At 39.0% G+C, this 27,862-nt stretch overlaps 2 protein-coding genes across 2 annotated transcripts; both read left to right on the forward strand.

Moving 5' to 3' along the window:
- The first annotated feature begins 228 nt into the window (after positions 1–228).
- lsp1a (lymphocyte specific protein 1 a) lies at positions 229–26,575 on the forward strand. The gene is made up of 13 exons (XM_030789837.1): positions 229–582; positions 7,655–7,801; positions 10,381–10,756; positions 10,868–11,010; positions 11,261–11,516; positions 11,659–11,799; positions 12,982–13,025; positions 14,281–14,362; positions 14,862–15,002; positions 16,117–16,215; positions 16,849–16,941; positions 18,184–18,292; positions 26,045–26,575. The coding sequence occupies exons 1-13, from the start codon at positions 524–526 to the stop codon at positions 26,065–26,067; spliced, it is 1,713 nt and encodes a 570-aa protein (XP_030645697.1). The 5' UTR covers positions 229–523; the 3' UTR covers positions 26,068–26,575.
- Positions 22,372–23,362, forward strand: LOC115826138 (uncharacterized). The gene is given in 1 exon segment (XM_030789838.1): positions 22,372–23,362. A coding segment is annotated over 1 exon segment (678 nt). The 5' UTR covers positions 22,372–22,608; the 3' UTR covers positions 23,287–23,362.
- Positions 26,576–27,862: the final 1,287 nt, after the last annotated feature.

A 27,862-nucleotide genomic window follows, 5' to 3' on the forward strand; every position in this document is an offset into this window, starting at 1 on the left:
GAGGGGACGGGTTTAGGGGGGTGGATTAGTGGCATGGGGTGGGGGTATCATCTTACATTTCCCTCAGGGAAAGCTACATGGCCACACAGAACTGGGAGAGGGAGGGAAAAGATGTTGGACCAAGGTTTGAGCTCTCTGAATGAGAACCACATGCAAGGGCAAAAAAACAGAGGAGGAGAGAAGAGGAGGGGTGCTGTGACTAAACTCTGTCTCTCAGAGACGAGCGAGTGCCGTGTGAATCCCTCCTGATATTTTCAACAGGCAGGGCTGGGGAGAGGATCTGAGAGGGAGCTGTGCCGTGTCTCCTTGCATTTGTGAAAGTGAAAAAGAGAGAAAGGAATCCCAAAAAGAAAAAGAAAAAGAAAAAACTCCTTGCATAACTACGTACTATCCTTTTACGCTCTGGGATTGCACAGAAAAGACGCCGTGTTGTTTTTTTTGTGTGTGTGTGTGTGTGTGTGTGGAGGAAAAGGAGACGTTACTCACACGTTTGTCAAAGGAGACAAAATCACACAAAAGGGACATGTCAAGTGCAGTTCTGAGAAGAAGCTCAAGCAAGCAAGGTTTGCAGAACCTGCTGAGGTGAGATGAGAGAAAAATCTTTGGGTATGGTTGAGGCATAAAACAGGGATTTAAAAAACAGAGATTTCTCAGGTGAGAGGGTAGAGGAGTAACTAATCAGTGTGCTACACTACTTTCTTTGTTCAGGCTTTGCCAAGCCAAGCTTGGGTTAATAATTTATTAAATTTGGACTGTTTCCAATGGTATATGCTGAAGCTTAATCATTTTTATCATAATTGCACTGTGCTGGATACTCTGTAGCAAAGGTCTATAAATTTTGAAAATAGTCATTTTTTACATGTAGCTGTCTGTTTTTAATGTGATTGGTTATGACATTTTCTTCCAACACAGTTGTTTTCTTCTCAATCTATCAACCAATCATGACACTTTTGACACAATGATTAGCTGGGATACAGAGCATGTTTAATTTTTTGTCTCATGTTATGGAGGAATATTTTAAAATGACTTTACCCTAATGGATTCTAGGCCCTCTATTGTGCTAATACAATGAAGTAAAGAAAATGACTAATGATTTGTTTCTTTGTTTGTTTTTAACTACTTGAAGAGTCAAATTTTGCACTCAAAATAGAATTTTAGTTCAAGAGTTTCAGTCCTGCAAATAGGATCATACAGAACAGAAGAGATGTTAGCATAACAGAAAACTGATATCCAATGTGCAGTATATTTCTATGACTCTGGAATTTTGTACTGGAATTAAGACTACGATCCATCATTTTCACATCCTTTTCAGCTGTATCTGCACTAAAACTCACATTCCTTGGTTTTGCATTGTTTATGTAAGCAGAGCTGGCTTTGGTGCTTTTCCACAGTTTATTGCTTCTTTAGGGTGCACTGCACAGCTCTGGAGGAAGAGAGTGAATATAGCCCTCTGATTAAGGTTGAGGGGAACTGACCCCTATGACCCATGTCTGGGGTGACAGCTAGTGACATGACTTACTCTCTGTATGGGGGCTGCTGGGGTTCAGGGGTTCTTCAGAAGTATGTTGGAAAAGATTGGTTTTTGTGCAAGGAACAGCATAAAATATCAAAGACGTACGTCCAAACACTCAGAAACACAGAATCAACAGCAGAGGACTCAGCACAAAGGGAAGATAAACAACTTTCTACAAAAAGTAATAAGAATTTGCTTCTTTGAGAATCATTAGTTAATTGTACATTTGGTAGAGACCTGAGAAGTACGGAAAGACTGGTGTCCTGAAAAATGCGACTAAACATGCAGGGAAAACACAGAGAACAATGGAATGCATAATGATTAGAGTTCGTATGAGAAGGTTATTCAAACAGTGGATCTCTTCACTCTATTCATGGTTGCAGTGGTAAGGTTTCAGGTGGATCAGGTATGCTTTGTCAAAGACACTCTGACTCTTACACACAGGTTGCATTGATGGCAAGGGGGGGGGGGGGATTTTTTTTTTCCCAAGTTCCTTTAAGCTCTGCCAAAACAACTCTTTCTCACACACAATGTGGCAGCTTTTCACTGCTTTGCCGCGCATTCATCTTCTTAACTGCCATGTGAACTGTACGGACATGCACCAGATGCATTTTATATCAGGACACTGCATTTTTTAAAGCCCTCTTTGTTTTACATGACTTTATTTTACATTTCCGCTGTCAGTGTGTCTTCCCCAAAGAATTATAAACATCAGTGGAAAAGAATGTTTCAGACTACACACTGGACGAGATGATAGCGTGGTCGACACCGCACTTTTGTCAAAGTGGAAGTTAGAAAAAAGAGAGAGATCTAATCTTCCACAGACAGAGATCTCATCTTCTACAGACACCTCATCAGTGCTCTTTTGCCCCTGTAATCTGTGGTTCTTACAGGGTATGCTGAAATGCTAACAGATAACAGAAAAGTATTGTGACGCAAAGTGAGACGTTGTAAGTAAAGGCTGAAATCCAATAGTGGGAAATACTGAGATAAAGGCAGTTTCAGAAGACTGGGGTTAACAGGTGATAACCTTCCCCTTTTTTTTTGACAAAAGGGTCAAATCAGGCAGATCTGGTATGAATCACCTCAGTGAGAAAGCAACTGTGCTCACATTAGCTTTGATCAAGCTGTGATGTCAAGTGTGAAGAATTCAGGTAAGGCTTAGGAGGCCTGTATCTAATAAACACTGCACTCAAACCTGTATCTACAGATTCTTTCATTGTAGCTAAAGCCATGACCTCCTGATCCCTGGGCCCTATGCAGCCCAGTCATTGTTTACAATACTGTGATAAGAGACAGAGGAATGTGGGAGGCTTTGCTTTTTGAGTGAAGGGGGCAATAAACCCTATGCCATCTCTGTGGAACATTGCTTTTTTTAAAGGTTGACAGGCTTTGAGAACAAGGCAAGGTAAACACTCCAGGGCAGCTCCACACAGACTTTTGTGTCTCTCTTGGAGCTTACACAGAGAAAGAGACATTTCACGAGAGATTCTGTTTTACCATTCTTTCCGCTTGACCAGAGCTCACTGTCAAAGAACTGTTACAGCGCCTCTCAATGCTTCCAAAGCCACTTAAAATTACTTTAAAAAAAAAAAAAGAGTTAAAAATCATCCAAAAATGTAGATTGCTGAGAACCTTTGAGAAGAGTCCCTGTGAAAATAAACAAATAGGGCTCAGAAGTTTCTAGACTGTGGCAAAGGGCAATGGGCTGTGCACCATTTATGTCTCCATAATGGGGTCTAGACATTCAGCCATAACATGATGACTAACGTCTACTTGAACTGACAGGGGACAGCCCAGTTTGTCTTGCCTGGATTAAATTGCAAACATCTCACAGACTGAACAACTGGACGATGAGAGAAAATATTTTAGCCATGATTTGAGTCTGTCCAGAGTTATTCACATGAGAACTCCTAAAGCAGATTAGCGTTAGCCATGATTGCAGTGGGCATTTTACCAGAATGACTGATTATACCAAAATCAAGAGAATTAAGTAAATGTGTTCGTTCGCATTCTTCATTTGCAGCAAATGTAAAACATTTTTTTCATTTCAGTATAGTGCATTTTTTCTAACCTACTCAAATAAAAAGACTGTAGCTATATTATATCACTCAGTTTAAACTATGAAGGTGATTGTTTTGTATAACTCACAAATCAGTCTCATATGGCCTGTTTATTCAGATAGTGTGTGAGGTCGGTCAATAGCCTTCACCTGCAGACTGAGCATGTACAGATGTCGAAGTGACATGAGTGTCAGAAACAGATAAACTCAGATCAGCACCGTGTTTTCAAACCCAGAGCTAAAGCTAATCTTTGTATGCTGTTTACAAGTTCCTTACGAGCACATTACATATGCTTTTTTTCCTGTTCTAAATTGCCATTGGCTGTTCTTGGCTTGAGGCATCCTGGTAGAAATCTGTTTTAGGGTTGAGTGTGTCTGGGTCAATAATGTCTTCTACTCTTGAAATCTGTCTTTGATTTGATGATGACTTCATCTGACCCATTACTCTGCAAACCTCAGATGGCCTTCCACTAGCAGTTGGAGGAAACAATACTTTTATTCACCAGTATCCACCACAAAGGGAATGCTTTTTTCCCCTGGAAGTCCAAAAAGAAAGTCAGATCTGAGCACTTTTTTCTAATGCAGAAAATCTTCAGACAATAAAATAAATGGGTAGAGATATATGAGGGCATGTTGGCCTAAATCGCTTGGGAATACACAGATGATTTTTTTTTAATTGACAGTTTTTGCATAAACCACAGCTGCCATAAAATGATTTTAGTGATGCACTCCTGAACTTCAGATGGAAATAGATAGGATGTTAAAAAAAACCCCATTAAAGTATAACAATACTCAAAATATTTGCCCGCAACTTATGTTATATGAATTTCAAAAATACATAATACCCTATGGACTTACACCTCATCACTATGACTAACACATCATTACAGATTTATGAAAAGTATTCTACTGAAGTTTCTGTCCACCGGGTCACAATATCAGCATATTTATTATACTTTTAGATATTGGAAGGGATATTTTCCTTAATATTACTACCTTATTAAATTTATGCGACATTCACATTCTGATTGTTTTTCTTGTATCAAGACAAGGAAAACCATGTTTTAAAATCATAGCTACTTGCACTCAACATAACTTGTGCTATGTACATTTTTTATTTAGCAATATCTGCCAGCAAACAATAATCTAAAACTGAGGTCATTAGAATATAATCAATCTGAGGGCTTAAATTTAGAGATTAGATTAAATCTTGTCCCAATTTCCTCACACTTCTGTCTTTCCCTATTGACAACTCTCGCAAAAAGCAGTTCTGAAATCGCTGTTTCATCCTGAGGCTATAAAAATGTGTAGTACAACTTCTGAATGATACAAAATGGATGATGAAGAGCACAAATAACTGAAGTCACAAGATGTGAGCCTTTTCACCATACTTTATATTAAGAAATCAAGAAAGGAAAACAAGCGCATCGGAGAGGAGAAGGAAATAGATGTATTCTCTTAACTATGCCAGTATATTTAGAAGCTGGAAAACTTACACACCATTTAGCCCTTGTGGGATGTTGGGGTCAGATTTGACTCAGACAGCCTGCGGGTTTAACTCAGAAGGTTAAACTGTGTGTTAATGGAAAGTGTAACAAGTTATTTACAAACAAATAATCTAGCTACATTCAAAGCTAATGCACTGGTCGGCCCAGGGCTATGCTACTAGCTAAGTTATCCTTAACGACCCCGGCTAACATTATCTGTTACTTGGTTGACTGACTTTCATAGCTCCCAGTGCTGCATTTTTCCAAATGGAAACTACACAATTGGCTACCACATCGAGCTAAGTTGTTAAACTAGCTAAATGACAATTTCAAAGATGTATAGCTCTAATCAGGACACCCTGGTAACAGAAACAATTAACTGGCATTAATAAAGGTTCATTTAAATTCGTCACCCTTTCTATAGGACGCGGTAGGCTACGCAGAGGAAATAGTTCCAATATCTGCATTGCTGTAGCATCACTTTTTGAAGGGAAAGGTGTCTGGCAAATCTCTTAGCTCTTCAGGCACTAAAATATCTAACAAAATTGCATGAGTCCTGCCCTAGATTTTACAATGGATGTGACACATGTTTGTTCTTCCTTCTCTCTTTGTTCATCATATTGTGCCAGTAAGTGAAATTATAATGAGCTCCTTGAGTATTATTGCCCAGCAGGGAAATGCCATATAATTTCAGATAATGATAACTTCAGATGATAACTGATCTTTATGAGTTGTTATGTCAATCATCAAAAACCATTATGAACATTGGATACAATGGTACAGCTGTGGGTAGAATAATATGAAGATAGTACTTTGGGGAAAATCTAACCTCAAGAGTTCGACTAGTTTCATGATTGTTTATCCATTTGGCACAAACTGTACTCACTTTGTCACATGGAGTCTATTAGAGAGAAAAACATGTGGAAGGCTTCATATTCATTATTACTCAAAATTTATGGAAAATATATACACGAAAGGTACTTTATGTGCTGACTTCTGAAAGAGGAGACAGCATTTGTTAATCTGAAGCTCAACATTTTTGACACATTTGTATTTGCAAGTAATATTAGTCAACTGATTCTGGTACCCGGCGCTCTGTTAGCATTTTGAGTCATTCTTCTGCTTACTAGATGAGACTATTCTACTGTCAGCTATAGCTCATTCTGAAGCAACCCAGTTTCCTGTTTAATACAGAATGTATGAGCCTCTAGCAGTTCTCACACAAAGCCTGTTTATCTTCTCCAATAGCAAAAAAGCAAAACCATTCCCCAAACTCAGGATTTGGTCTCTCTGAGTACTGCTGAGAAAGTTAAGCGCACACAGTGCAGGGAACTGTAATGTAAGTTAAATGTAAGGTAGAGGGGTTTTTTTCTTTTTTGTGGCCTTACAACATCATATTCCCATATGGAGCCAGTTAATGACAATGAAGATGAGTGAAAGGTGGCTTCTGTAGACTAAAGGGGAGGAGAATTTCATCAATGAATACTGTTAAACCAATCAGCAACAAATTGGTCATCACATTAGTGCCTGGTGCCAAGAATGGAAAATCCCATAAGGACATATAGTAGGAGATATAATGAAAGGCCTGGAAATTGCTTAGAATGCTGCCTAGAAAGAAAGAAAGAAAGAAGGAAAGAAAGTTGTGGGTTAGTCCAGCTGTTTTTTAACCTTTTCACCCTGTTGCTTGTTTCCCATGCTGTTCGCTTGCTTTCTTTAAAAAAAAAAAAGGGCCTGAGGACATGGCCTGGTGAGGTAATGCAATAGTGAGAAAAGAAGAGGAGAGATAGTGGGCTGAGTTTAAATCTAGAATCCAGACTGTTCTAAAATAGGCCAGCGATCCTGAGAATGAAAGAAGATAACAGTTGTTTCAATCACAGGCACAATGTGTTGACTTTTTTTTTTTTTTTTAACGACACACAAGAGAGCAGCAAAGGCAAGAAGTGATGACTTTAATGGCTTGCAGGGTCTGGAAGGTATTATGGACCCATTGGTGACCCATATGCTGCCTTAATTGATTCAGAAGCCACCCTGATGTTATTGTAATGTGATACCAAGAAGGAATGTATTGATAAGTCCATATGCAGTCACTTTGAAACATGAGATATTCTAGGCATATTGGCCGCAGCATATGGTCTGTCTCTCGTTGCCCACAGTTTGCAACTTATTTATACAACACAAGCTTTTTTTTGTTACTGGGGATCCTAAACAAATTTTCCGTCACCGCAACCACAAACATATACACACACACATGTTTCTACAAGCACAGACAAAATGCCAGAGCAAGGGATGTGATCATGTTTACAGGCTTAGATAAGCACAAATTCATCCCTTCTGGTACAGCATGTCATCACTCAATCATGACCAGTGTTGTACCTTAAAACAGATGTTCTCACTGGCTCTTTCTTTTGTCCTTTAAAAAGCTAGACAAGCCTTTGTTTAGAGAAATCCTTAAAGGATGTGCGGATGAGTCAGCATTTCGTTAGGTCGGAACGAAAAAAAAACCCCCAAAAACCTGTTTCTCACTCGGTTGGAAAATCGTTCGCGTGTCGTTTCAACAGTGACTCTCAATTCCCTCCTTTGTTCTCCTGACAGAGTGACGGCCCAGCGGAGTATTGAAGATGCGGAGGAGATTGAACGTGAGCGGAGGCGAAGGGCACGGGAGGCCTTCCGTAAAGAGAACAGCCTGTCTGACGCAGCTGGGTCCCTTCAGGACACTGCGTCCCCGTCTGAGTTCCGTCAGTAAGTTACAGAGCTGGAGGCAATCCCTGTCCTCTGGCCTACGATTTATTCCTTCAGTTTTTTTTAACATCATGTAGACAGTGAGTTCTCTGAGAAAAATCCATGGATTACATATTTACAGTGCCCCCCCCCCCCCCCCCCCCCCACAGCCTCACCCCCGCCCCTTTTCCCCATTACAGAGAGAAGACACAGCTGGCCTTTCTTGATTACATAAGCATGAAAGAATGTTTACTATGGTGTGTGTTTGGAAACTGCTGTATGTCACAGACCTTAGCGTGGTTCCTATTAATCAATACAATTATAGACTTCTTGAGGACCAGTCTTCTTAAATCTCCTTTAAAACTGTGGAGGAGGAGATGGAAAATAGATTTATGGGTAAAAGGCATTTTGTACGTCAAGAGTTTATAATTATGTTGTTGTTTCATGTAAGACATTTTTTGTGAGCAGAAGCATGATGTAACACCCCCCCCCCCCCCATTACATGCTGCGAAGAACTAGATTTTGTTCCCAAATCTAGTATAAATCTAGTATTTAATACATGCATAATGTTAGACATAATAACATGACATATTCTACATGCTAAGTATATACTGTGCATTTAAAATGATATGAATTAAATTTACTGTTTAAGAGAGTTTATGTATTTTCTCAAATTCTGTATTTAAAAAAAAAAAAAATCACCGTTAAGCAACCCCATAATTAAGGACTCACTCCGAGTAAGGATAAATCAGTGTTAGAGTGTGGTTCTTTACACTGATATATAATGTCTTATATTTCCTCTGTGGAAAATCTGCTTAATCACTCACTGGAACACATTCCTGTAAGGCTACTCCTAAAAGATGAAATAGATTTTTTTTTTTTTCCACCGCAGCCTTCTTAATGAATAGAGAATGATGTGAGGTAAAGTTGGTATCATTAAAAGTACACGCCTCATTTTCTCTGTATTAATGAAACACTTTTAACCTTGGCATATTCTAAGTCAGTGCGGGCTCAGGAGTTCTAAAGAGACCCCAGTGAAGTGTATGGGAAAAAATGTGAAGAACCAAGCTTTTGTATTGCCATAAGATGTTAAATTGCACAAAAGAAAAAGGCATCAGGCATCAAAGGGGGAAAAAACATAGAGTGGAGGTGAGTGCAGAGTAGCCCATGTGTATGTTTGGCAGGAGAGGTGAACAAAAACATATGTTAGGCACTTATTAGCAGCTCCCTACTATATTCTAGATTGTTTGAGCTATCAGCTGTTGCTTTTCACAACATTTTCTTTCTGAACCGACTGTACCTGTGAGAAGGGGAAAGCCAAATGACTAGCTGTCTGAAATACAGATGCCTGAAATCTTTATAACTATACCATATATCAGAACATTTAAACTATGGGGAGCTTTCCTGTTTTGTCCTCTGTCCAACATTTAACACGCTAAAGAAATCTCAGACTGTATACTGAGTCAAGACATTGGTCCGTGTCAGCCTCACAAAAGAATGTCACAGTTCAGTTTTGTTTCACCAACGCCACAATAATCTGTTCATCTTTCTAAAAAGACTGTGGTGTGTTCTGGACCCATAAGCATAACATTCAACTGAAAAATGAGCAACCCCATGTGGTATGTAGCATTTCAACATCCAGTGACCTGTTCACACAGAGATTTTGTTGTTTTGACCTTTCTTCTCTCCCTCCCTAATTTAAGTAAAATTAGGTTTTTACCCACACCCACCTGAGTGCTTTCTCCTCCAATCTGTGGCAACAACATCATCATCCAAAAATGCTAACAGAGCTCCATCTGTTTCCCTGGATGGCTTTTGATGTTTGACTGGTAGTGTTAATAGGTGGACTTAATGACTTCAGTGCATAGTTTTGCCCTACAAGTCCTCAGTGCCGCACCGCTACAGGTGTGTGGGCCCCAAGTGTGCGTTGCTTTCATACACACAGCTGTTTGTGCCTGACTGATTGTTAATTTGCACAGAACCCTCATGAAGTGATTATATGGCTAAAACACTCACATACTTTCTGTAGTGGGACAACATGAGAAAAAACTGATTCACCCTTTAAGAATGGAATTTTAGTTTAAAGAGTGGTCTGTTCACAGATTGTAGGTAGATGCACATTGAGACTGTTTTCATACAGTGAGAAGCAGATTTGCACTGCACACATGCCACCAAATGTAAAAATCTTTTTGTACCTCTCATCACAGAGCTACAGTGAGGCATTCAAAATTAGCAGGTGTGGCATTTCTTGAAACTTCTCTTTTTTAAACAACTCTTTCCATTTTTCAGTCCAAGAATTATATTTGAGGGCAAGGGCCATGTATTTCTCTATCCAATGTGCGCACTAGAAAAGTTTGGTAACAATTGGTTTGGCAACAGTTGGGTTAGTCATGGAAATGAAAAAAAAGGCAGTAAATGTATGTTTAATTGCCTAACCTGAAACATGGTCTTGTTTGAAGGTATTTCTTTATTTTTGTGGTAGAGGAGAACCTAGGGATGCTCGTTCACATTTCTACGCACTTCTCCATTCTCCAGATAACACACATTGTATGTTTCCCAGATACTGAAATAATGCCTTAATGCTCTGTCCCACCCTACAGCTATGAGAGCGAGTCCAAACCCAGCAGTTCCCCTGCCGTGGAGGAGGACGAGGGTTTCAGTGACTGGACTCAGAGGTTAGACAGGGGAAAACGACTGAGGCAGGAGAATGGACATGCTGAGGAGGAGAGAGAAATAGCTGGAGCTGCAAAACGAGAAGAGAACGTCCGCTCCGTGGTTACCACCCCCGTTCGCCCGCAGAGATCATCTGAGAAAGAGGAGGGTGAGGAAGAAGTGGATAACCAGCCAGCAAGGAGACTGAGTGAGAGGAGGAGAGAGTTTGGAGCGAGAGACAGAGAAGTAAATGAGTGGAGAGATGAGGAGGCAAGAGGCATAAGGAGGAGAGAGGAGGTTAAAAGACCAGAGGCAGAAGAAAAGGTATGCACGGTCTTTCGTATTTAACGTCTTCACATGCGCATCCATACACCTCATCTCGAAAACACAGGAATGTGTATTTAATAAAGGATCTACGACATTTTATGTGTCTAGATGAAAGACAAGAGGACAGAGGTGAAGGTTTCATACATGTCTAAAGTGGTCCTGCAACAAGATAAAATGCCTCCCACAACCAGCGAAGACAAAGCTGTTGAAGAAATGACATCACATCTGACCAAACTCAAGAAGGCTCCAAGGTTGGAAATATGCATAATAAATATGTGACAAGTGTTCCTACCGCACACTGAAAGCAGAGCATGCTAGATGGAAGTAGTAGGGACAGTCCCTGGGACTGTCAAATGCATGTCTGTCTTTTCCACAGAAATGGTATCATAACAGTTTTAGACTAATTACAATTACAAAATTACAATTTTAATGCAGTTCACCGGGGATGATTTTAATGCAATTCAGCAGGGATGATGTCATCTTTTCTTGTATGTCATTCAGGGTTGCCACGGGCTTAGCCCCAGAGATGAGAGAGGATGTGGAGGTGTGTCATGAGACAGAACAGAAGCTGGAGAAAATCCGTCGAAGCCACCAGGAGAAGGAAAGTCAAGAACTGGAGCAACTCAGACAGCGGCAGGCTGAGGCAGAGGTGGAACTGGAGGAGCTGAAGAAAAGGAGGGAGGAGCGACGCAAGATTCGCGAGGAAGAGGAGCGCAGAAGGGAGGAAGAGGAACAACAGAGACTGGCCAAAGAGGAGGTACAGTACAGGGAGACACCAACATGTTTAAATACAACCACATGTAAACAAATGTAAATAGTGCCGTAGCCAAGATATATCTGTGTATATATTTTGAAATGTTTGATGTCGATCACGAGCACCTGTGGGCGGTTACTTTTAGGACGAGAAGAAAAGGATGAAAGAGGACATAGAAAGGAGGAGGACGGAGGCTGCTGAAAGACGGCTGAAGAGCCTCAACACCACCTGCTCCAAAGGAGACGAAACATTTAACCCACTCAGTCCCAAAAGTCCTACCTTCAAGGTAAATGTCCTTTGGATTATTACTGCTTTGAGCTATTACTCAATAAATAACTCAGTAATACAAATCTCTGGTGTTCTCTCTTGCCACATTTCTTTACTCATACTGCAGCAGAAATATTTGATTATTTGAGTTCAAATCTGTTCTACAATAGAATATACTGCCACTTTCATATAAAGTACTGTCTGTGATTATAAAGACAGATATTCAGTTATGCCTCCATCTTGTTTTTTTTTTTTCCAGATGATCAGTTCCATATAATGTTGTAAGTTGCATGTGTGTGCTTTTACATGTAGGTTGTAATGTGCACGTATGCTTTGTGTGGTTTGGTATTCTTCTGAATGTTTGCACTGTCTTCACCACACGTCTTCATACACATCATCATAGGCGTAGATTTCTATCCAGAAACCTTTAATATTTCGGGGCCTGTAGAGTACCATCTGTCCAGAGATTAGCACAGAGCACCCACTCAGAAAACCCATGTAGGTTTTCTTCAAAAAGACATGCCCCTTTAACCAGTCCTGAGATAAAAGCCCATCAAGACAGTAAGCTTCTCTAATTACCATCAGATGTAAAGATTAATAAGATGTTAGTATTAATGTTCTAGACAGCCAGCCTCTTGTACCTGTAACCACTCAAAAAATTCATAAATTGTTTCTCCATAACTGTTATCTCAGAAGTTGCTTGTTTTACTCTGCCACTTCTTTAATTTGCACTAGATCACTAATTTTGAACAAGTGGACCTTGTTTCTGTCGAGGATATGAAATGCCATGGTTCAAAAGGATCCTATGCCGTTTTACCATGGAACTGCTTGTTCTCAAAAGTCGAGAGGGCCAGCAACAGTGCACTTTAAATGGGAGAGTGCTGTCATGCAACCTTCATGACATTTGGAGTAAATAGGCTGAATAGTTGAGAGGATGAGAAATTATCTGCATGTTGTCATTACATTTCTGAAGTGCATAGATCTGAAAACTATTAAACCTCCTTTAAGAAGTCATCTATGCACAGAAACTCACCAGTAAAAGATTATGCTCGGTATTACATATAATCGGAGGGGTCCCCTCTTAAGCATGAACTGTTTTCATAGCTTATGAATTAAATCTGTGATAGTGCAGGATAATAGAGAACCCCAGTCACCAGTCGGTAAAAAGTAATTCCTATCCAAACTCTCACATCTGTTTCAGATCACAGAGAGAACAGAATCTTTAAATCGATCTCTGAAGAAAAGGTGAGTTTACTTGCTGACTTCAGCAAAACACTTGCACACCTCCTCATTTAAGTCACAAGTACAAATTTTACTTTCTGTAAACAAATCCTTAATTTATTTTGAGTTCTCCGATGTATCTCTAGGTAAATACAAAAAGCGTGTTTTTTAACTTAACCATTGTCTGATATTAGGACATATATGAGCGTGAGTGTCCTAGGTCACCTCTATAGTCCTTTTGGAGCGTCACCTTTGTCAAACATGATTTATGGGTAGTTTAACTTTAACCAGATGTTTAGGGTGTGTTTCCTCTGGTGACTAAGACAAGGCTCCATGCTGTCTGAGGCAGTCACTAATCCTCATTTATGCTGGCTGTCTGCCGAAATTTTACTAATCCGTTCTTTCCCTCTTAGTGATTAAACAGCTTGGAGCTGAGATTTTTTGTACCATATATGTCATGGTAGACCAGTACACATGTTTCTGTGAGCTCTTTAATTGCACGACCATATCACTAACGACTCACACGTGCCAATCATCACTTGTTTATTCATGTAAAATCTTACACATGTCAACTAATATAGGGAAACAGGCCATGTTAGGGAATAGTGATGGGCTTCTGAAAGTCTCTAAATCTCAGCTCCTAGTCTTTATAGTCTTGTCTATTTTGGGGCAGGGGGATGGTTATAATTGTTTCTGTACAATTACGTACACATGTACAATGTACAATGACACAGCACAGAGCTTTGTCTGCCTGCAACTCTATTTAGAGAGCACATTCTCCTACCTAAAGTCATCATTCATGAGAAGCAAGAGTTTATTTTGTCACTGAATAGGGCCTGTCTTTCGTTTATCTTTTCTTTTTTTTTCTTTCAATTAGTTGACAATGTGGATTACTGAGGTTTTTCTCATTATTTATGGCAAAGTCATATTGCGGTTGAATCTACGATTAGAATCGACTGTTTTGAGCCTGTGAGCCAGTGTGAATGTCGACAGATGCTTCATCATATCCCACCCGTGAAGCTGCTGCTGAAAAGTCGCTGTGATTAAAAACGTTGTCAGTACTGAGCTGTGGTCAGTGTTGGAACATGATATTGCACAGGGGACAAGAACACTCCTTATTATTGTTGTTGTTGTTATTATTATTATTTTTCATTCATTTATTTATTTTGCAAGACACCAGCTCTTTGACCAAGAGACTCGATCAAAGCCTCTTTTTACGGCCCCTTTGCTGTGTCGTGTTTCACATAACTTGACTAAACAGCTTTGTTTTTGGGAACAGTAACAGTTTCAAGAAGACTCAGCCACCAATGCTTCTATCCAAGATTGATGACAAACTTGAGCAGTACACTCATGCTATTGAGGTAAGTTTCCAGACTCTCACTGTTTCTGTAGCACTGTGTCAGACAGCCTGTTGATAAGATTAGTTATGTTAGTCATTTTAAAGAGGCTCCTCATTCTGAGGGACCTACGTTATTTTTTTTTACTTTGTCATGCTATGACATGTTTCACACAAAAAACCCTATACTCATAATGTTAACACTCTGTTATCTAAGTGAGTCACTCTCTTATCGGTTCAGTCTTTTTTGGGAAGGACTCCAAGCGAGAACATTACATCTGTGGTAAATATGAGTGTGTGTCTGAGACTCTGAGACGTGACGTAGAGAGAGAGAGAGAGAGGGAGGGAGAGAGTAGTGCAATCAGTGTTTTGGAAATCCAGTGCAAAAATTGCAAAGGGTGGACACAAATTTCTTTTTATATTCTTTAAGGCTAAGAGTCAAAAGAAAAAGTCAGCTGATGTCATGATTTTATGCACACTGATGTAGTTGCCTGTGTCTCCTATGCTGTACATTTTTTTCTCAGAGCTCCTCCAAAGAGGTAAAGGCCACAAAGTCAGCAGTAGTTGACATGCCAAGTGTTCCAGAGCCTGTGGCTACCAAAAAGAGTCTTTTTGAGGCTGGAGAGGCCTGGAACCAGAACACAACCAAAGGCACACCTTCCAAGGTTAGAAACACAAATAGAGACTTTCAAGATAACATTCTCTCAATATAACATTCTCTCAATACTCCCACAAACACACGTGTCGGTACATTTTTATAGCTGCAAACGTTATAATTATACAAAAAGTGAGCGATCAGAATCATGAATTGGATTTCCCCCAAAAAAATTGAAATTTTGTCTTGCCTATGATTTTTTTGTTCACATGAGCTAGATGATCTGCATCTTTCTTTATGCAGTCCTATAAACATCATATTGTATGTATATATATATATATATACACACAAATGGAAATCAGGTTAGTAAATTTCCCCTAATTATTTGTCCCATTAAATTTACTTAACATCCCTTAAGAGTGTCAAATTAGCCAGTCTCTACAGTGATGTCGAGGATAATCCCGGAGACAAAGATATCCCATTTGACAGAAATGAACATGGAAATATAAAAGGTTCTTGCTTTCAGATTAGCATACCTTGAGTAACATTTTCAGCTGTAATCATTTCTTGAAGTATTAGTAGTAGTAGTGGTAGTAGTAGTGTTAGTAGTAGTAGTAATAGTAGAAGTATTAGTAGTAGTTGTAGTACCTACCATCAGACTAACAAACAGAACAATATTGTGGTTTTCCACCTACAAAGGGGCAGAAATCTACTATGAAATCTGAAAATCTTGAAAATAAATGGCAAAATCAGCATCCTAACATAAAAAAAACGGATTCTCATTAAATGGTTGTACAGTTTCAAGAACCTAATATGAAGAACCTAATTCAAGAACCTATAACTTTTATCCTCTGATACTCAACACACTATCAGCATGAGGCAATAACTTCTGCCAAAAGTGAGTTAAGCAGGTAGTCATAGTTTTGCCTGTAGAGTAGCTCCAAAAAATATGTGACCTCGGATCATGTGGTTCTGAGAGAATTCTTGCAGCTGCCTTCTTAATACAAGCCTAACAGCTTGTCTAACTATCATGCCTTGTGCACAGTGAGTCACTCTGTTAACCCACAGTGCAGAACTGATCCTTTCAAATGGGCATGATGACTGACAGATCCGGACAGAGTTTCAGCACAGAAAGCCACCTGGGTGATCATCATGTCTTTGATGTAAAACTCTCTTTGTTTCAGGACACAGAAGGTATGAAGGTGGGAGTGGCTGACCTGATCACTCATTGGGTAAAGGGGAGTCCTGAGGGAGGTAGCAGGAGCTCCCCCTCCAGGCCATCTGTAAGTAACACCCAATTTATGACCTCCCAGTCTGCCCTTTCAGTTGTGTCACATTACCCCAGTGAAATCTGTATATTAACTGCATACGTGGATAGCACTACAACTGTCCATTTATAGTTTATTGCTAATACATGCCACCAAGACACCTTTTTTATCTCTTTTGTATGTTGTCTTGGTTTTTTGTGTTTAGCCTGAGTTTTATATGAACTCGTTGAGCTTAAAGTCTCATTTTTATTCCAACTTATTCTGAAAAAAGAAGTTTAAAATAATTTTTGTTCATTTAAGAGGTTACATTTGCAATGAGGTGTAGTTTTGAGGGGAGAGTATTTCCACTGCCATGGCAATACTGATTTGTGATAGGAGTTAATTTGTCAAAGTATGTCAAATTAACACCTATCACCAACTCGTGACTGTGAGATGAATGAGTTTGAAGTCACCTGTTAATTAGATGGGATAAATCTGTGGGAGATTGTCACAAACACTGCCCCCTTGTGGGTGTCGGCACTATTTCGAGAGCTCATCAGTATCTAACCTTTTTTCTTTTTTTTTCTGACAATCATAATCAGTAATTGTTTTTGTATTTTTGCATATTGAATTTCAGTTTTCAACTGTGTTTTTTCCTGTGTTTCTCAGGATGTTAAATCTGGAGATGTGTTACAGAAGAAGAACATGTGGGAGATCATTGGAGAAGTCTCTTCAACTCAAAGGTCTACATCTGGAGCAAAGGTAAATATACCTTCACATAATTCACATATCGTGGCCTTTTAACAGAGACTTTGGGAGGAAACTCTGGGAAGTCTGAATGCTGTGCAAAGCTAGGCTGGTGGAATTAATCTCAGTACAGATGGAATAGCTGTAACACTACACCACATATAATACCAATGCAAACATAAGGACATAAAATAAGTGCATAACAAAAGTGCAAACATAAGAACATAAGTGCAAAAAGACAAAACATACAGAACTCAACTCCACATATCATACAATTAGTCTGACTTCTGTGTATTTAACAACTTTTATAAAAAGCTCTGGTTAAGGCGTTCTGTCCTGCCTCCTAGTGACCTATACCATCTGTCAGATGGGAGACACTGAAAAAGATGGTGAACTGGGTGGAGTGGGTCATTTGTGATCTTGATTGTTCATGAGATGGTGCATTGTGTATACGGAGTGCAATGTGGGGAGTTTGCAGCCTATGATCTTAGATGCTCTGGTGAAAATTCTGTCCATTTTCTTTATTGTGCATTTAGATGTGTTTTCATACCAGACAGTGATTGGAAGTGACACGATGCTCTGGATTATGGCTGTGTAAAATTGGACCTGTAGAATCTGCCTGACTCTGTGTTTTTTGAGTTGTCTCAGGAAGTAGAGTCTCTGTTAGGCTTTTTACATTAGATGGTTGGCATTGAAGTCCTATTTCAGGTTATTGCTGATGTGTGTGCCAAGCAACTTGAAGGAGTTGGTTATTGTAATTGGTTGGCTGTTGATGAGGATAGGTGCTTTTATTGATTGTTTTGTTCTGAAGTCGATGATCATTTCAGTAGTCTTTTTTTCATTCAGGACCAGGTCATTTTTCCTGCACCAGCCTAATGACTTCTCAACCTCCAGCCTGTAGGCGTCTTCATTGTCTTCCAAGATTAGTCCTACAATTGTGGTGTTGTCCGCATTTTTCAGAGTCCTGATGGACTCGCATTCAGTCACAAGAGAGAAAGGCCACATTGGCTTTAAACATCAGCCTCTAAACATCAGTAGTCACAGAATGGCAGGCACAGGTTGATAATTCTGATAATACCAACAAGTCCCTCATGGAAGACAACTATGTCTTGCTTAACCAGAACAGTATTCAGAATGACTTAGAGCAGAACAGATGAAGCAATGTCTCTTACCCTCTCTTTCTCACTGACACTGTCTCTTTCCTTCACTATCTATATTTCTCACTCATAACTTATTTTTATTCTCCTTTATTTTTAGGGCACCCCCTCTGGCAAAAGGTACAAGTTTGTTGTGACCGGCCATGGCAAATATGAGAAGATTGCCGCTGACAATGAGGATGGCAGCGGTTACTCAAATGGAAAATCAAGTAAGAGAATTAAAAGCACATCATGATCCATTGTTCATTAGCCTCTAATCATGCCTTCATCAACTGCCATTGACATTCAGGTATAAAGCACATAACTTTCAGCATAAGCTTTTATTTGTTTATTTATTTATTTGAATATTTATCTTTGTCTATCTTTTAAAGGATATTTATATAAACCTTTCATATATACGAACTTTTAAAAACTTTTACCTAGATTTCGTCAGTTATTTTCTGATTTTCCGAAATTTGAAAAGCATGGTAACACCATGCATTTGGCCATAGCCTATTAAGAGAAAATATTCCGGTGACAATTGCGTGTGGGTTAGCTTGCCTCCTTACAGATAGACATTTTAACATAATGGCAAGTTAAATTATTTAAATGTTTGTCCTATTGAAAGAAACAGAAGCAATATTCGCTGTTCAGTATCATTTACAAGAAGTTACAAGAGCAAGGTTTGAAACATTTGATTAGGTTCTTACAAATCAGTTTTTGGCCAAAATGAAAGATCAAAATTGGGCAAATTAAAGTTTGGGGGTACACAAGCATCCCAATATTTTCTAAACTTTTCTTAATCAATCCGACAAGCAACATGATGTTACTTAATGCCAACTTGCTTGATTAAAGACCTTTGATTTAGCTAGTTTAATGGAGGGAGAGTGAGACAGAATTTGATGAATAAATGGCGATCCAATGTCAAGTAATTTTTCAAATGGCCTAAAAAGCTGTCTTGTTCTGGGGTTTTTTTTTATGTTTTGTTTTTTAGAGAATGTCAAAAGTCTTATAAGGTTGGGCCTGTTGAGGTTAAATATACCACACTTAAAAACTATGTAAATAAAAATGAAAATAATAGCATATGCAGCTACGCGAAGTGAAGCGTAGAATTTCAGGACCTATATGAAACACAAAAGTCGAGAGCAATGAGTACCTCACCTTCCAAGAGCTAGTTTGTTCTTTACACCTAACCATCTAATGTGCTATGCATTTATCTTAGACCATGCCTTTGACAAGTGTTTCCTGATTTGAATTTTTCTTTTTTTTAACGAATGACATCACATCCACTGGATTTGACCCTTAAGGCCCATATAAGTGATGAAATATTTCAAGTTCTGAATTATATAAGAAACACTGAGGTTAATTAGATTTTGTAAATGGCCATACAAGACTATGATACAGAAAATCTGATATGATGGTGTTTGTACTATGAGCTTCATACAGTCCAAGGCTACATGGGTTTTGTTATCACTCAACAGTTTGTTCTTTCATCTGGACTCCTTAAAACTCAAAATTTCAGATAAGGGTCTGTTGAATTAGCATACAATATTACTCCAGATTGTCACAAAATATTTATGTTTATTCCTAACAACAAAAAAGACATGAACAAATGGTACAACAAGTGGTACAACAAAGTTTACACAAATGAACTAAATTCATGTCATAAATGTGAACATGACACTATTTGCCCCTTAAAATATAGCCACTGTGGTTTCCTGGTGTTAAAAGAGCACTGGTCTGATGCCCTCATACAAGAACATTTCTGTAAATGAAGAAAATATCAGACACTGTAGCATCAAACTAGGATACAACTGGGGATATTGTCCAGGCAAACCAATCTATCCTGGAGCTAGAGGCTTGTATATATAGACCATTCAGTTAGCGATCACAGTTTTCCACCCTCAAACAGGATGAAAATACCAATTTTAATACCAGCCATGTATGATTACATTCAACAAGACTCTCTAAATAGAGCCCTGTTTGCTTCAGCATAGAGAACAAGACTAAAACAAAAACAGACAATTACAAATAGTAGTTTAGAAATAGTACAGTTTGAATGTTGGACAGTTTTGTTGATTCTTTTGTGTATCTTGGTCTTATTTTTATTCATTTATGTGAGCAGAAAATGAATAAAAATTACTCCCTTATCAATTAAGGGAAGAATTGAAAGTGTAACTGTAAGTAAAAGTCCTACTAATGCATGCTGTGGGTATGTTACTCTTCACGATTTGACATCTCTATGCCTGACACAAAGCTCTTGAACCATACTTACAGCCTTGTGCCAAGTACAGGTGTGAAATAGAAATATTTGACCTGAACTCGTTCAAGCTAAGCTCTGTTAACCCATGTGCGATTTAAATGATTAAGATTCTATATATTGTTGACAGGTTCAAACAGTTGCTTGTGTATTTTCAGGAAGACCACAATAGTGTTTGTTGAATGTTGTTGGAGGTATTTTCACCTGCAAAGCAATGTATCCGAGGGATCAGACTTTGAGTTATGCTCTATAAATATACGCTATATGGGCTTTAGTTTGATGAGAAATGATAGCATATAATGTTTTGCATAGTCATGACTCTGATGCAAATTCTGATTCTAATATTAACAACCAGTCATTAGGTCTTAGCATTCTTTCCACCAGATTTTCTGTATGAGCAAGTTTACAGAGTGGCTATTCATTTCACCCATGTCCTCCCGGAAAGTGAAAGTTAGGAGTGGGCTGTGTGGTTCTGCCTTAAAATAAAGGCATTAGAGAGCCATACACTGTGAGAGTGTTAGAGAGTGCAAAACATACCAGTGGATTACTTGCTTGTGAAGGGATACTGCAAATAGTTACCATACATAAATAATAAAGCTAGCTGTCAAAATTTTCGTGAATGTTTGTAAATCACATGCCCTAAATTCAGATGTATTGTGATGATAAATAGTTAGGTTCATATCATAATTCTGAGGGTAAAAACAGGTTGCTTGTTCTGAATATCACATTATTTTGATAAATAAATACAGTAGGTTGACTGGAAATGCAGAACATAGCTACAAACAAACACTTATCTGAGTGCTTTAATTTGGCAACACACATCAGCTGTGTTAAATTACAAATGTATACTGTGACTTTTCTCCCAATCAAGCAGTTTTATTAGAAAAATATATAAAATTTAATTTGATCTAATACAATGCACATCAAAATGCAAAGCATTTTCACATTACCGTCAAAATAGACACAGTGTTTCAAGTCCAATTTTTAAATGTAAGACATACATGCAAGATAAAAGCAAAGCATCAAACATAAAAACACTATTCAAATTTACCTCTCTCTCTATCACTTTGATGCACAGTTTGCATAGTCTGAATCTTTCAGCCATGCATATACTTTGACAGTCAGCATTCATGGTTGCTCTACATGATCATGAAGATGGAGGTCAAATCTTTGATCATCTTGATTTTGAGAAGGATCATCAGCTTTTGTGTCACTGTTGAGTTTATATTCATGAAAGCTGTCTGTTCACATTATGCCAACCATGCAACATCATGTATTCAAGCTGTGGTCACCAGGGTACTCCATGCGTTGCATACATCTCTATTTAGTTTTGTTATGATTGATTTAAAAAGTTAAACCTAATCTACATACTGTGCATATCTCACTCTACATGTTACTTCTGCTGCCAAATGACATGGCACAGTTGCACCGTCATCCTTTCTCCCATATATGACTTAACTATTTCATTTTTTCACTGTGAAGCTGCTTCCTTCAAAAATTCAGTTTCAGGATTTTATCCTGTTCTTTCAATTAATAAACAAACATTGAGAAAACAATGCTTGTTTAAGCACCTGCCACCACAGAACACTGTTCTGGCCTCATTTATGTTTCACAATGCCATTATCAAGCACCATACATAAAAGTCTGTCTAAGAAAAATGATGTCATTTTAAAAAGCTGCATCAATTTGTAATCACTTAAACAAGCAACAATTTTCGCCTGTTTGTCATACGAAAATAAAGCATGTAATTTAACTCATGGCTGGCTGGAATGAGAGCATGTAGTTTGGGCAAGCTTTAGTTTTTCTTCTTACTCTACACCCTGCATATTCTAAGCAGGTGCAAGTAATAGTTATGCTAAAGTTGGCTGTAAATATTCAGTGTTCTAGTTCAGTGAAGATTAATCAGAGAAAACTCAATGCTATATCTTACACCACTTTCAAATCTAAAGGATTTCTCAGTTGCTCAAAAGCATCAAAGATTTTTTTCTTTTCAAATTTATCTCCTTCATGTCAGGGTTACTGACTGCAAGAGAGGCAATAAGATATACATTTTAATGAATTTCTTTTGTACATTAGTAATTCAAATTTATATCTGTAATTTTGATGTGGCTCAAATTATTTTAACAGATATTCCATTTGATAATTAAGAACACAGGAGGAAGAAAAGAGCTGTAAACTCATGACCAAAAAAGTCTCCTATTTAATATCCTACATCAGATTACAGCTGCGAACCCTCTGGCCGTTCTATTAAAGTCTTTTGGTTCCTCATCTTTATGTTTACGACCAATGAGCCCCATCTCAAATACTGTAGAGATCTTTGTCAGTGGTCGTGAGGCTGCTTCTTTCAGCTTTCTAGCGTTAAACCTTGGGCTATAGAGGAGAACTGGTAAGCGATGAGCAAATGCTGGGATTTCTTTTGATATCTCTTGTACTTCCTCTGTTTTCCTCTCTTCCTCACTTTTGCTGGCATCAATTTGTTGCATTATGCTCTCTTTGGAAGAGAACATTTGGAAAAGGACAGCATCCCACATCTTAGTAGCTCTTGGGGAGTCTTTGCCCTTTGCTTCTGTGCTCTCAGTTGTCTTGGTTAACTCTGCAGCTTCCTTTGAATCCGTCTTCTGTTCACCCTCACTAGGACCATCTTTCTTTGACTCGGGCTCTGGAAACTTGGGCTCCTCTACCTCTTCTACCATGTGTTTCTTGAGGCGAGACCAACCACTGACCTTAGACTTCATGCCCTTTGGTTTTTGGACCACTTTCAGGAGAGGTCCAGCTGCTGGGAAGGAGCTTTCTCCCTCCTCCTTTTTTTCCACTGTAGACTCCTTCCTCTGTAGATCACTGGCTTTTGCCTCAGGTGTATCAACTTTAACAACTTTCTCCTTGTCGTCCTGGTCCTCCTTTGGTTTTTCTGTCGGCTTTATTCCACTTTTGTCAGCATCTGATATTTTAGATGTTTTATCCTGAGGTGGAGTCACTACTTTGGCTTGTTCTCTAATTTTAGAAATTTCAAACAAAGACATTTTAGGCTTCAATGACTCCTCTGAAACTTTTCCAGTCTTGGTTACGGCTGGTTTTACTTCCTTTTTAGAGTCAGTTTCATCTTTGACACTGGCTCCAGCTGTTACAATTGCAGATGTTATTTTGTTTTCAATTTTTGCTGTGCGTATTACTGTGTCAGAGGTGGGTGTCTTTGGTTTGGGAAGTCCAGACAGAATTCCAGTTCTCTGAGCTTCAAAAATAGTGCTCTTTATTACCTGTGCTTGGGATGATGGACTTTCAACCTTAGGTATTTCGCTGATACCAGATTCTTTAGGAGCCTCAGTTGTTGCTTTGGGGGGCTGTATCCCAGACGCTGGTTTTGTATCATGTGAAAGCATTGTTGGTTTTGATGCATCAGAAGGTGGTAACACTGTACTAGCTCCATTCTGAACATCAGATGTCTTAGATACTTGTAAGTTACTTGCAGGTTCACTGGGAGTTTCCTTACTTGGTGCTTCGGGCCTTGTAACATCTAGGAGAGTTGTTTTTTCAACCATTAGGGCTTGCGTAGATGCTGTAGGTGCTGCAGGTGATGCTTGTGCTGATAATTCCTGCTGTGGGGGTATAGCAGCCTCGGTAGTTGGTGTCTTAGGCCTAGAGACAGCAAAAGATGGTGTGTAACTCTGAATTCCTCCATAGGCAACATATTCAGCAGGAGTTAATCCATAATATGTTGACTTGGATTTAGGTTTTGATGTGTCATGTGTCCTAGGCCTTTGACCTGCAAATGGTGGCACCCGAGGCTTATGCAATCCAACAGAGGGACTCTTTGGTCTCTGATAATCAAGTGTTGGTGTTACAGGTTTGGAAGGCTCAAAGCTCGGTGTCTTCGGCTGTTGGTAACCAGCTGTAGGCGCCTCAGGCTTAGAAACATCATATGATGGAATCTTGGAGCTCCCCTGACCATCTAGAGCTGTAGATTTTGCAGTTTCGTGTGATTCTGTCTTAGGAACTGAAGCCTCAGGTTTTGTCAAGTTTTCAGTGGGTGTTTTTGCAACTGAAGATTCTGACAAATCCACTTTAGAGTGTACCTCTCCATTTAGAGTTATTACAGGGACACTGTTTTCTTTTACCTGTTCTGGCTGTTTATTTTCATCCTTAGGCCCAACTAAACTTGAAGTCGGTGTTTTGGATCTCCGACCATCCATATGAATAGGAGAAACAGCAAATAGAAGAGGATTTGGTCTTGATATTTCAAAAACAGGTGTTCTAGCACGTGTCACATGATGTGAGGGAGTCTTGGGTCGCCCTGAAGGAGTTTTCGATGAGGACTCATGTGTTGGAGTTGTCACCCTCTTCTTCACCATTGTTGGTGTTACATCTGTTTTTACTGTAGGTGTTGGAGTTGTGCTTCTCTTTGTCTCAGGTGTTGGTGTTGGGCCTCTTTTGATGTCAGAGGTTGGAGTAGTGCCTCTCCTGATCTCCGCAGTTGGTGTTGCACCTCTTTTAATCTCAGACGTCGGTGTTAAACCTCTCTTGATTTCAGAAGTTGGGGTTGTAACTCTTCTAATCTCTGAGGTTGGTGTTGCACCCCTTCTTGCTTCTCTTGTTGGTGTTGTGTCTCTTCTCTGATCAGACACTGGTGTGACTATCCTCCTTACCTCAAAAGTTGGTGTTGGAGCTCTTTTCATTTCAGGGGTTCTACTCCTGGACATAACAGTCTGTGTTGCTCCATAATAAGGTGATCTCCTACCTGTTGTCTTGGCAGTGTACACTGTGATTTGAGGAACATCAAACATAGGTTTTGAGGTCCTACTGGTATCAGAAATGGTCAGTTGAGGAGTTGGAGACTTTGAGGTAATCACAGTAGATGTAAGACTTAAACTGGCATCTGTTTTCTGAGTGATGGTAAGAACATCTGAGGTTGGGATGCTGGCTGACGTTTGTGCAGCATCTCTTATAGTGTCTGAGTATATGATTATCTCAGATCCTGAAGTCATGGCTGATGTTAAGGAACCTACACCACTTGGGACAGACTGCATAACTGGTGATGCACTAGCTGGACGAGGCGGGGGTGTATATGAAAACAGTGGTGCCACATGGTGTGTATAAGCATGGCTTGGTGCAACATATGGCTGTGGTGAAAACCTTGTTGTCTTGCCATAAGTTATGCCCCTCTGGTGTGGGTAAGGGGAAGGTGAGTGCTGATAGAGAGGCCTGACATTGAAACGCGGGTGCAGTGTGCCAACATATGTGGGTGTCTCTGGGGTCTTGGGAGGTGTTGAGTGGTCACTGTGTTCTAGGTCAGGACTGGCTTCATTCACAGGGGATAAACTTGAGCGAAAAGGTACAGGTGTCTGTGAGGCCTGTGGAGCTGCCTTCTTTTTGGCGGTCTTCTTGAGTAATTTTTGCAACCGGACATTGTCCTTCCCAGGTTTTGGCAGCAAAGGTGGTGGGTACTGCTGGGAAAGCAGGCCTGGCTGGGGAATACTACTGATATTAACAGCCATGATAACTTCAGCCCCCTGTAACAATTAAAAAATAATATTAGCACATTTGTCTTTCCTAGCATTCTTCACTTATGATCATGAATAGGTGTTCTGTGGATAATAAAACATTTAACAAATTATTATGCTATCCTTGGACCAGCACTGTCAAATCATGATATATTGTCAGTATTTGTCTATTCTTGAAGAAATACTAACAATAATTCTCTCTCTCTCTCTCTTTTCTTTCCTTTTAGATCTGTGCCATGATGACCTCTAGAAACTTTGGTCACAAGAATTTTTTTTGTTTAATTATGGTATAAATTCACACACACACAAACACACACACACACACACACACACACATTCCCACACACACACACACATTCCCACACATCATATAAAATAACAGCACTTCCTGCAACAACTGTTGTGCTTTTGCTATGTCTTTTCATGTCAACACACACATTTTTCTTTGCTCTCATTTTCTTAACTATGCAACAAGCAAATATTTTTCTATTGAAATTCATCATGAAATTGTGTTTGGGTTGCCAATATATACTTCTCACTGAACTTTGTTTAGACTGTTAACTCACATGAAGTATAATGTGTTTGTTTGTTTCCTTATTTTATTTTGTCCTCACTATCTTAAATATTTGTACTGATATTGTGACAAATTAAAAGAAACTGTTAGTTGAATGCCATCAATGTGAATGTAGAATGGTTGGCCATTTATTACAATTAACCAACACATCCTCAAAAAGATTCATAAACTTGAACTCTTTGAACAATATTAAGAAGCTCATTTTCTTTTGAAATATTTGTTTTTATCCAGAGTTTTGTGGCCATGCTACTTTTATAGTCCCCCTGTGGAAAATTGAAAAATCATGTTTGGAAAGAAAACAAGAGAAAAGAAAAGAAAAGAAAAGAAAAGAAAAGAAAAGAAAAGAAAGGAAAAACTCTTGGGTTATAACAATTGGAAGAATTGGAAATTTTATGCTTTTTATGTCATGTCAGAGGGACATGGTGGTTCACATTGAGAAAAGTTCTCAACGCATTGAGAACTTTTTTGTGCCACATGTCAAACTTAGCTCTTTTCAGGAATATATTTTATTGACATGCAAGTCATTAGGAGTAGAGGGCTGTCCTGTGATAATTTATATTATATTTACACACACATAATTTTCTCACTTTCAAAACACAGCTGTTGTTTTTGTTTAATGTTGTACGCTGGAGTCTGCCATACATGGAGACACACACACACACACACACACACACAGAAATCAATGGTTTTGTAACATCATAAAGGTCTAATGTTTTCAAGTTTTTTTCTTTATTAAGAACCTATTTTGGGCCACCAACACGCCGAATTTTGGGGAAATTTTAGAATTTTAGAATGAGTGTGTGTCTACTCCCTAGCCTCAAACACTTTCTCTGTGTTTTTTTCTTCAAAATATTAAAATTTACTATCTCATTTCATCATAGTGATTCAGTATTCTCAAGTTTCTAAACTCCCATAACATAATTTGAAATAAAATATGACCATTTTTTAATTTGTCATAGGCTTGAATATCACACATCTGCAGGCATCTCAGAACTTTTATTGGCTGTCTCTCAGCAGATTTAGCTCAATTTCAAGTGCATGGTGGTGCTAGTGGTAAATGTGTCATGCAGCTGTCATTTGCAATAGCAAGTGGGAGCTGCAGGGAAAAACAAGGAGGCCAGTCAAGTTTACTGCCCTTCTCCATGAAATGAAGTGTCACACAGCTAATGCTGGATGGCTCCTTGGCCTAATTTTAGGTCGAAAGCAAAGGAGAGATCCAGTCACCTGCTCCGTGTCATACAGTTTAGTCCAATGCCTACTGCTCTACCCTCACTCCAGTGTAAATTAATGCCCGTGTAATGTGGCCAGAGGTGTGGCAGTCACAAAACCTGAGAGCACAGGCCACTATAAATGTTGTTAAATGTACAGCCGATTAGTCAACCACTCAAAGCGTTCATCAGTCTACTTTTAAATACCAAATATAAAAATACTATCGGTCACAAAACCAGGTGTACTTTATCATTAAACCGAA

Source organism: Chanos chanos, chromosome 13, assembly GCF_902362185.1.
Source record: "Chanos chanos chromosome 13, fChaCha1.1, whole genome shotgun sequence".
Taxonomy (NCBI): Eukaryota; Metazoa; Chordata; class Actinopteri; order Gonorynchiformes; family Chanidae; genus Chanos; species Chanos chanos.

Bases quoted from the DNA above. Each gene is read 5' to 3' on its own strand.
- lsp1a (XM_030789837.1), top strand. From the start codon at position 524: ATGTCAAGTGCAGTTCTGAGAAGAAGCTCAAGCAAGCAAGGTTTGCAG. The intron at 15,003-16,116 runs GTTAGAAACACA...TCTTTGTTTCAG, and splicing joins CCAAAGGCACACCTTCCAAG to GACACAGAAGGTATGAAGGT. The intron at 16,942-18,183 runs GTAAATATACCT...CTTTATTTTTAG, and splicing joins GGTCTACATCTGGAGCAAAG to GGCACCCCCTCTGGCAAAAG.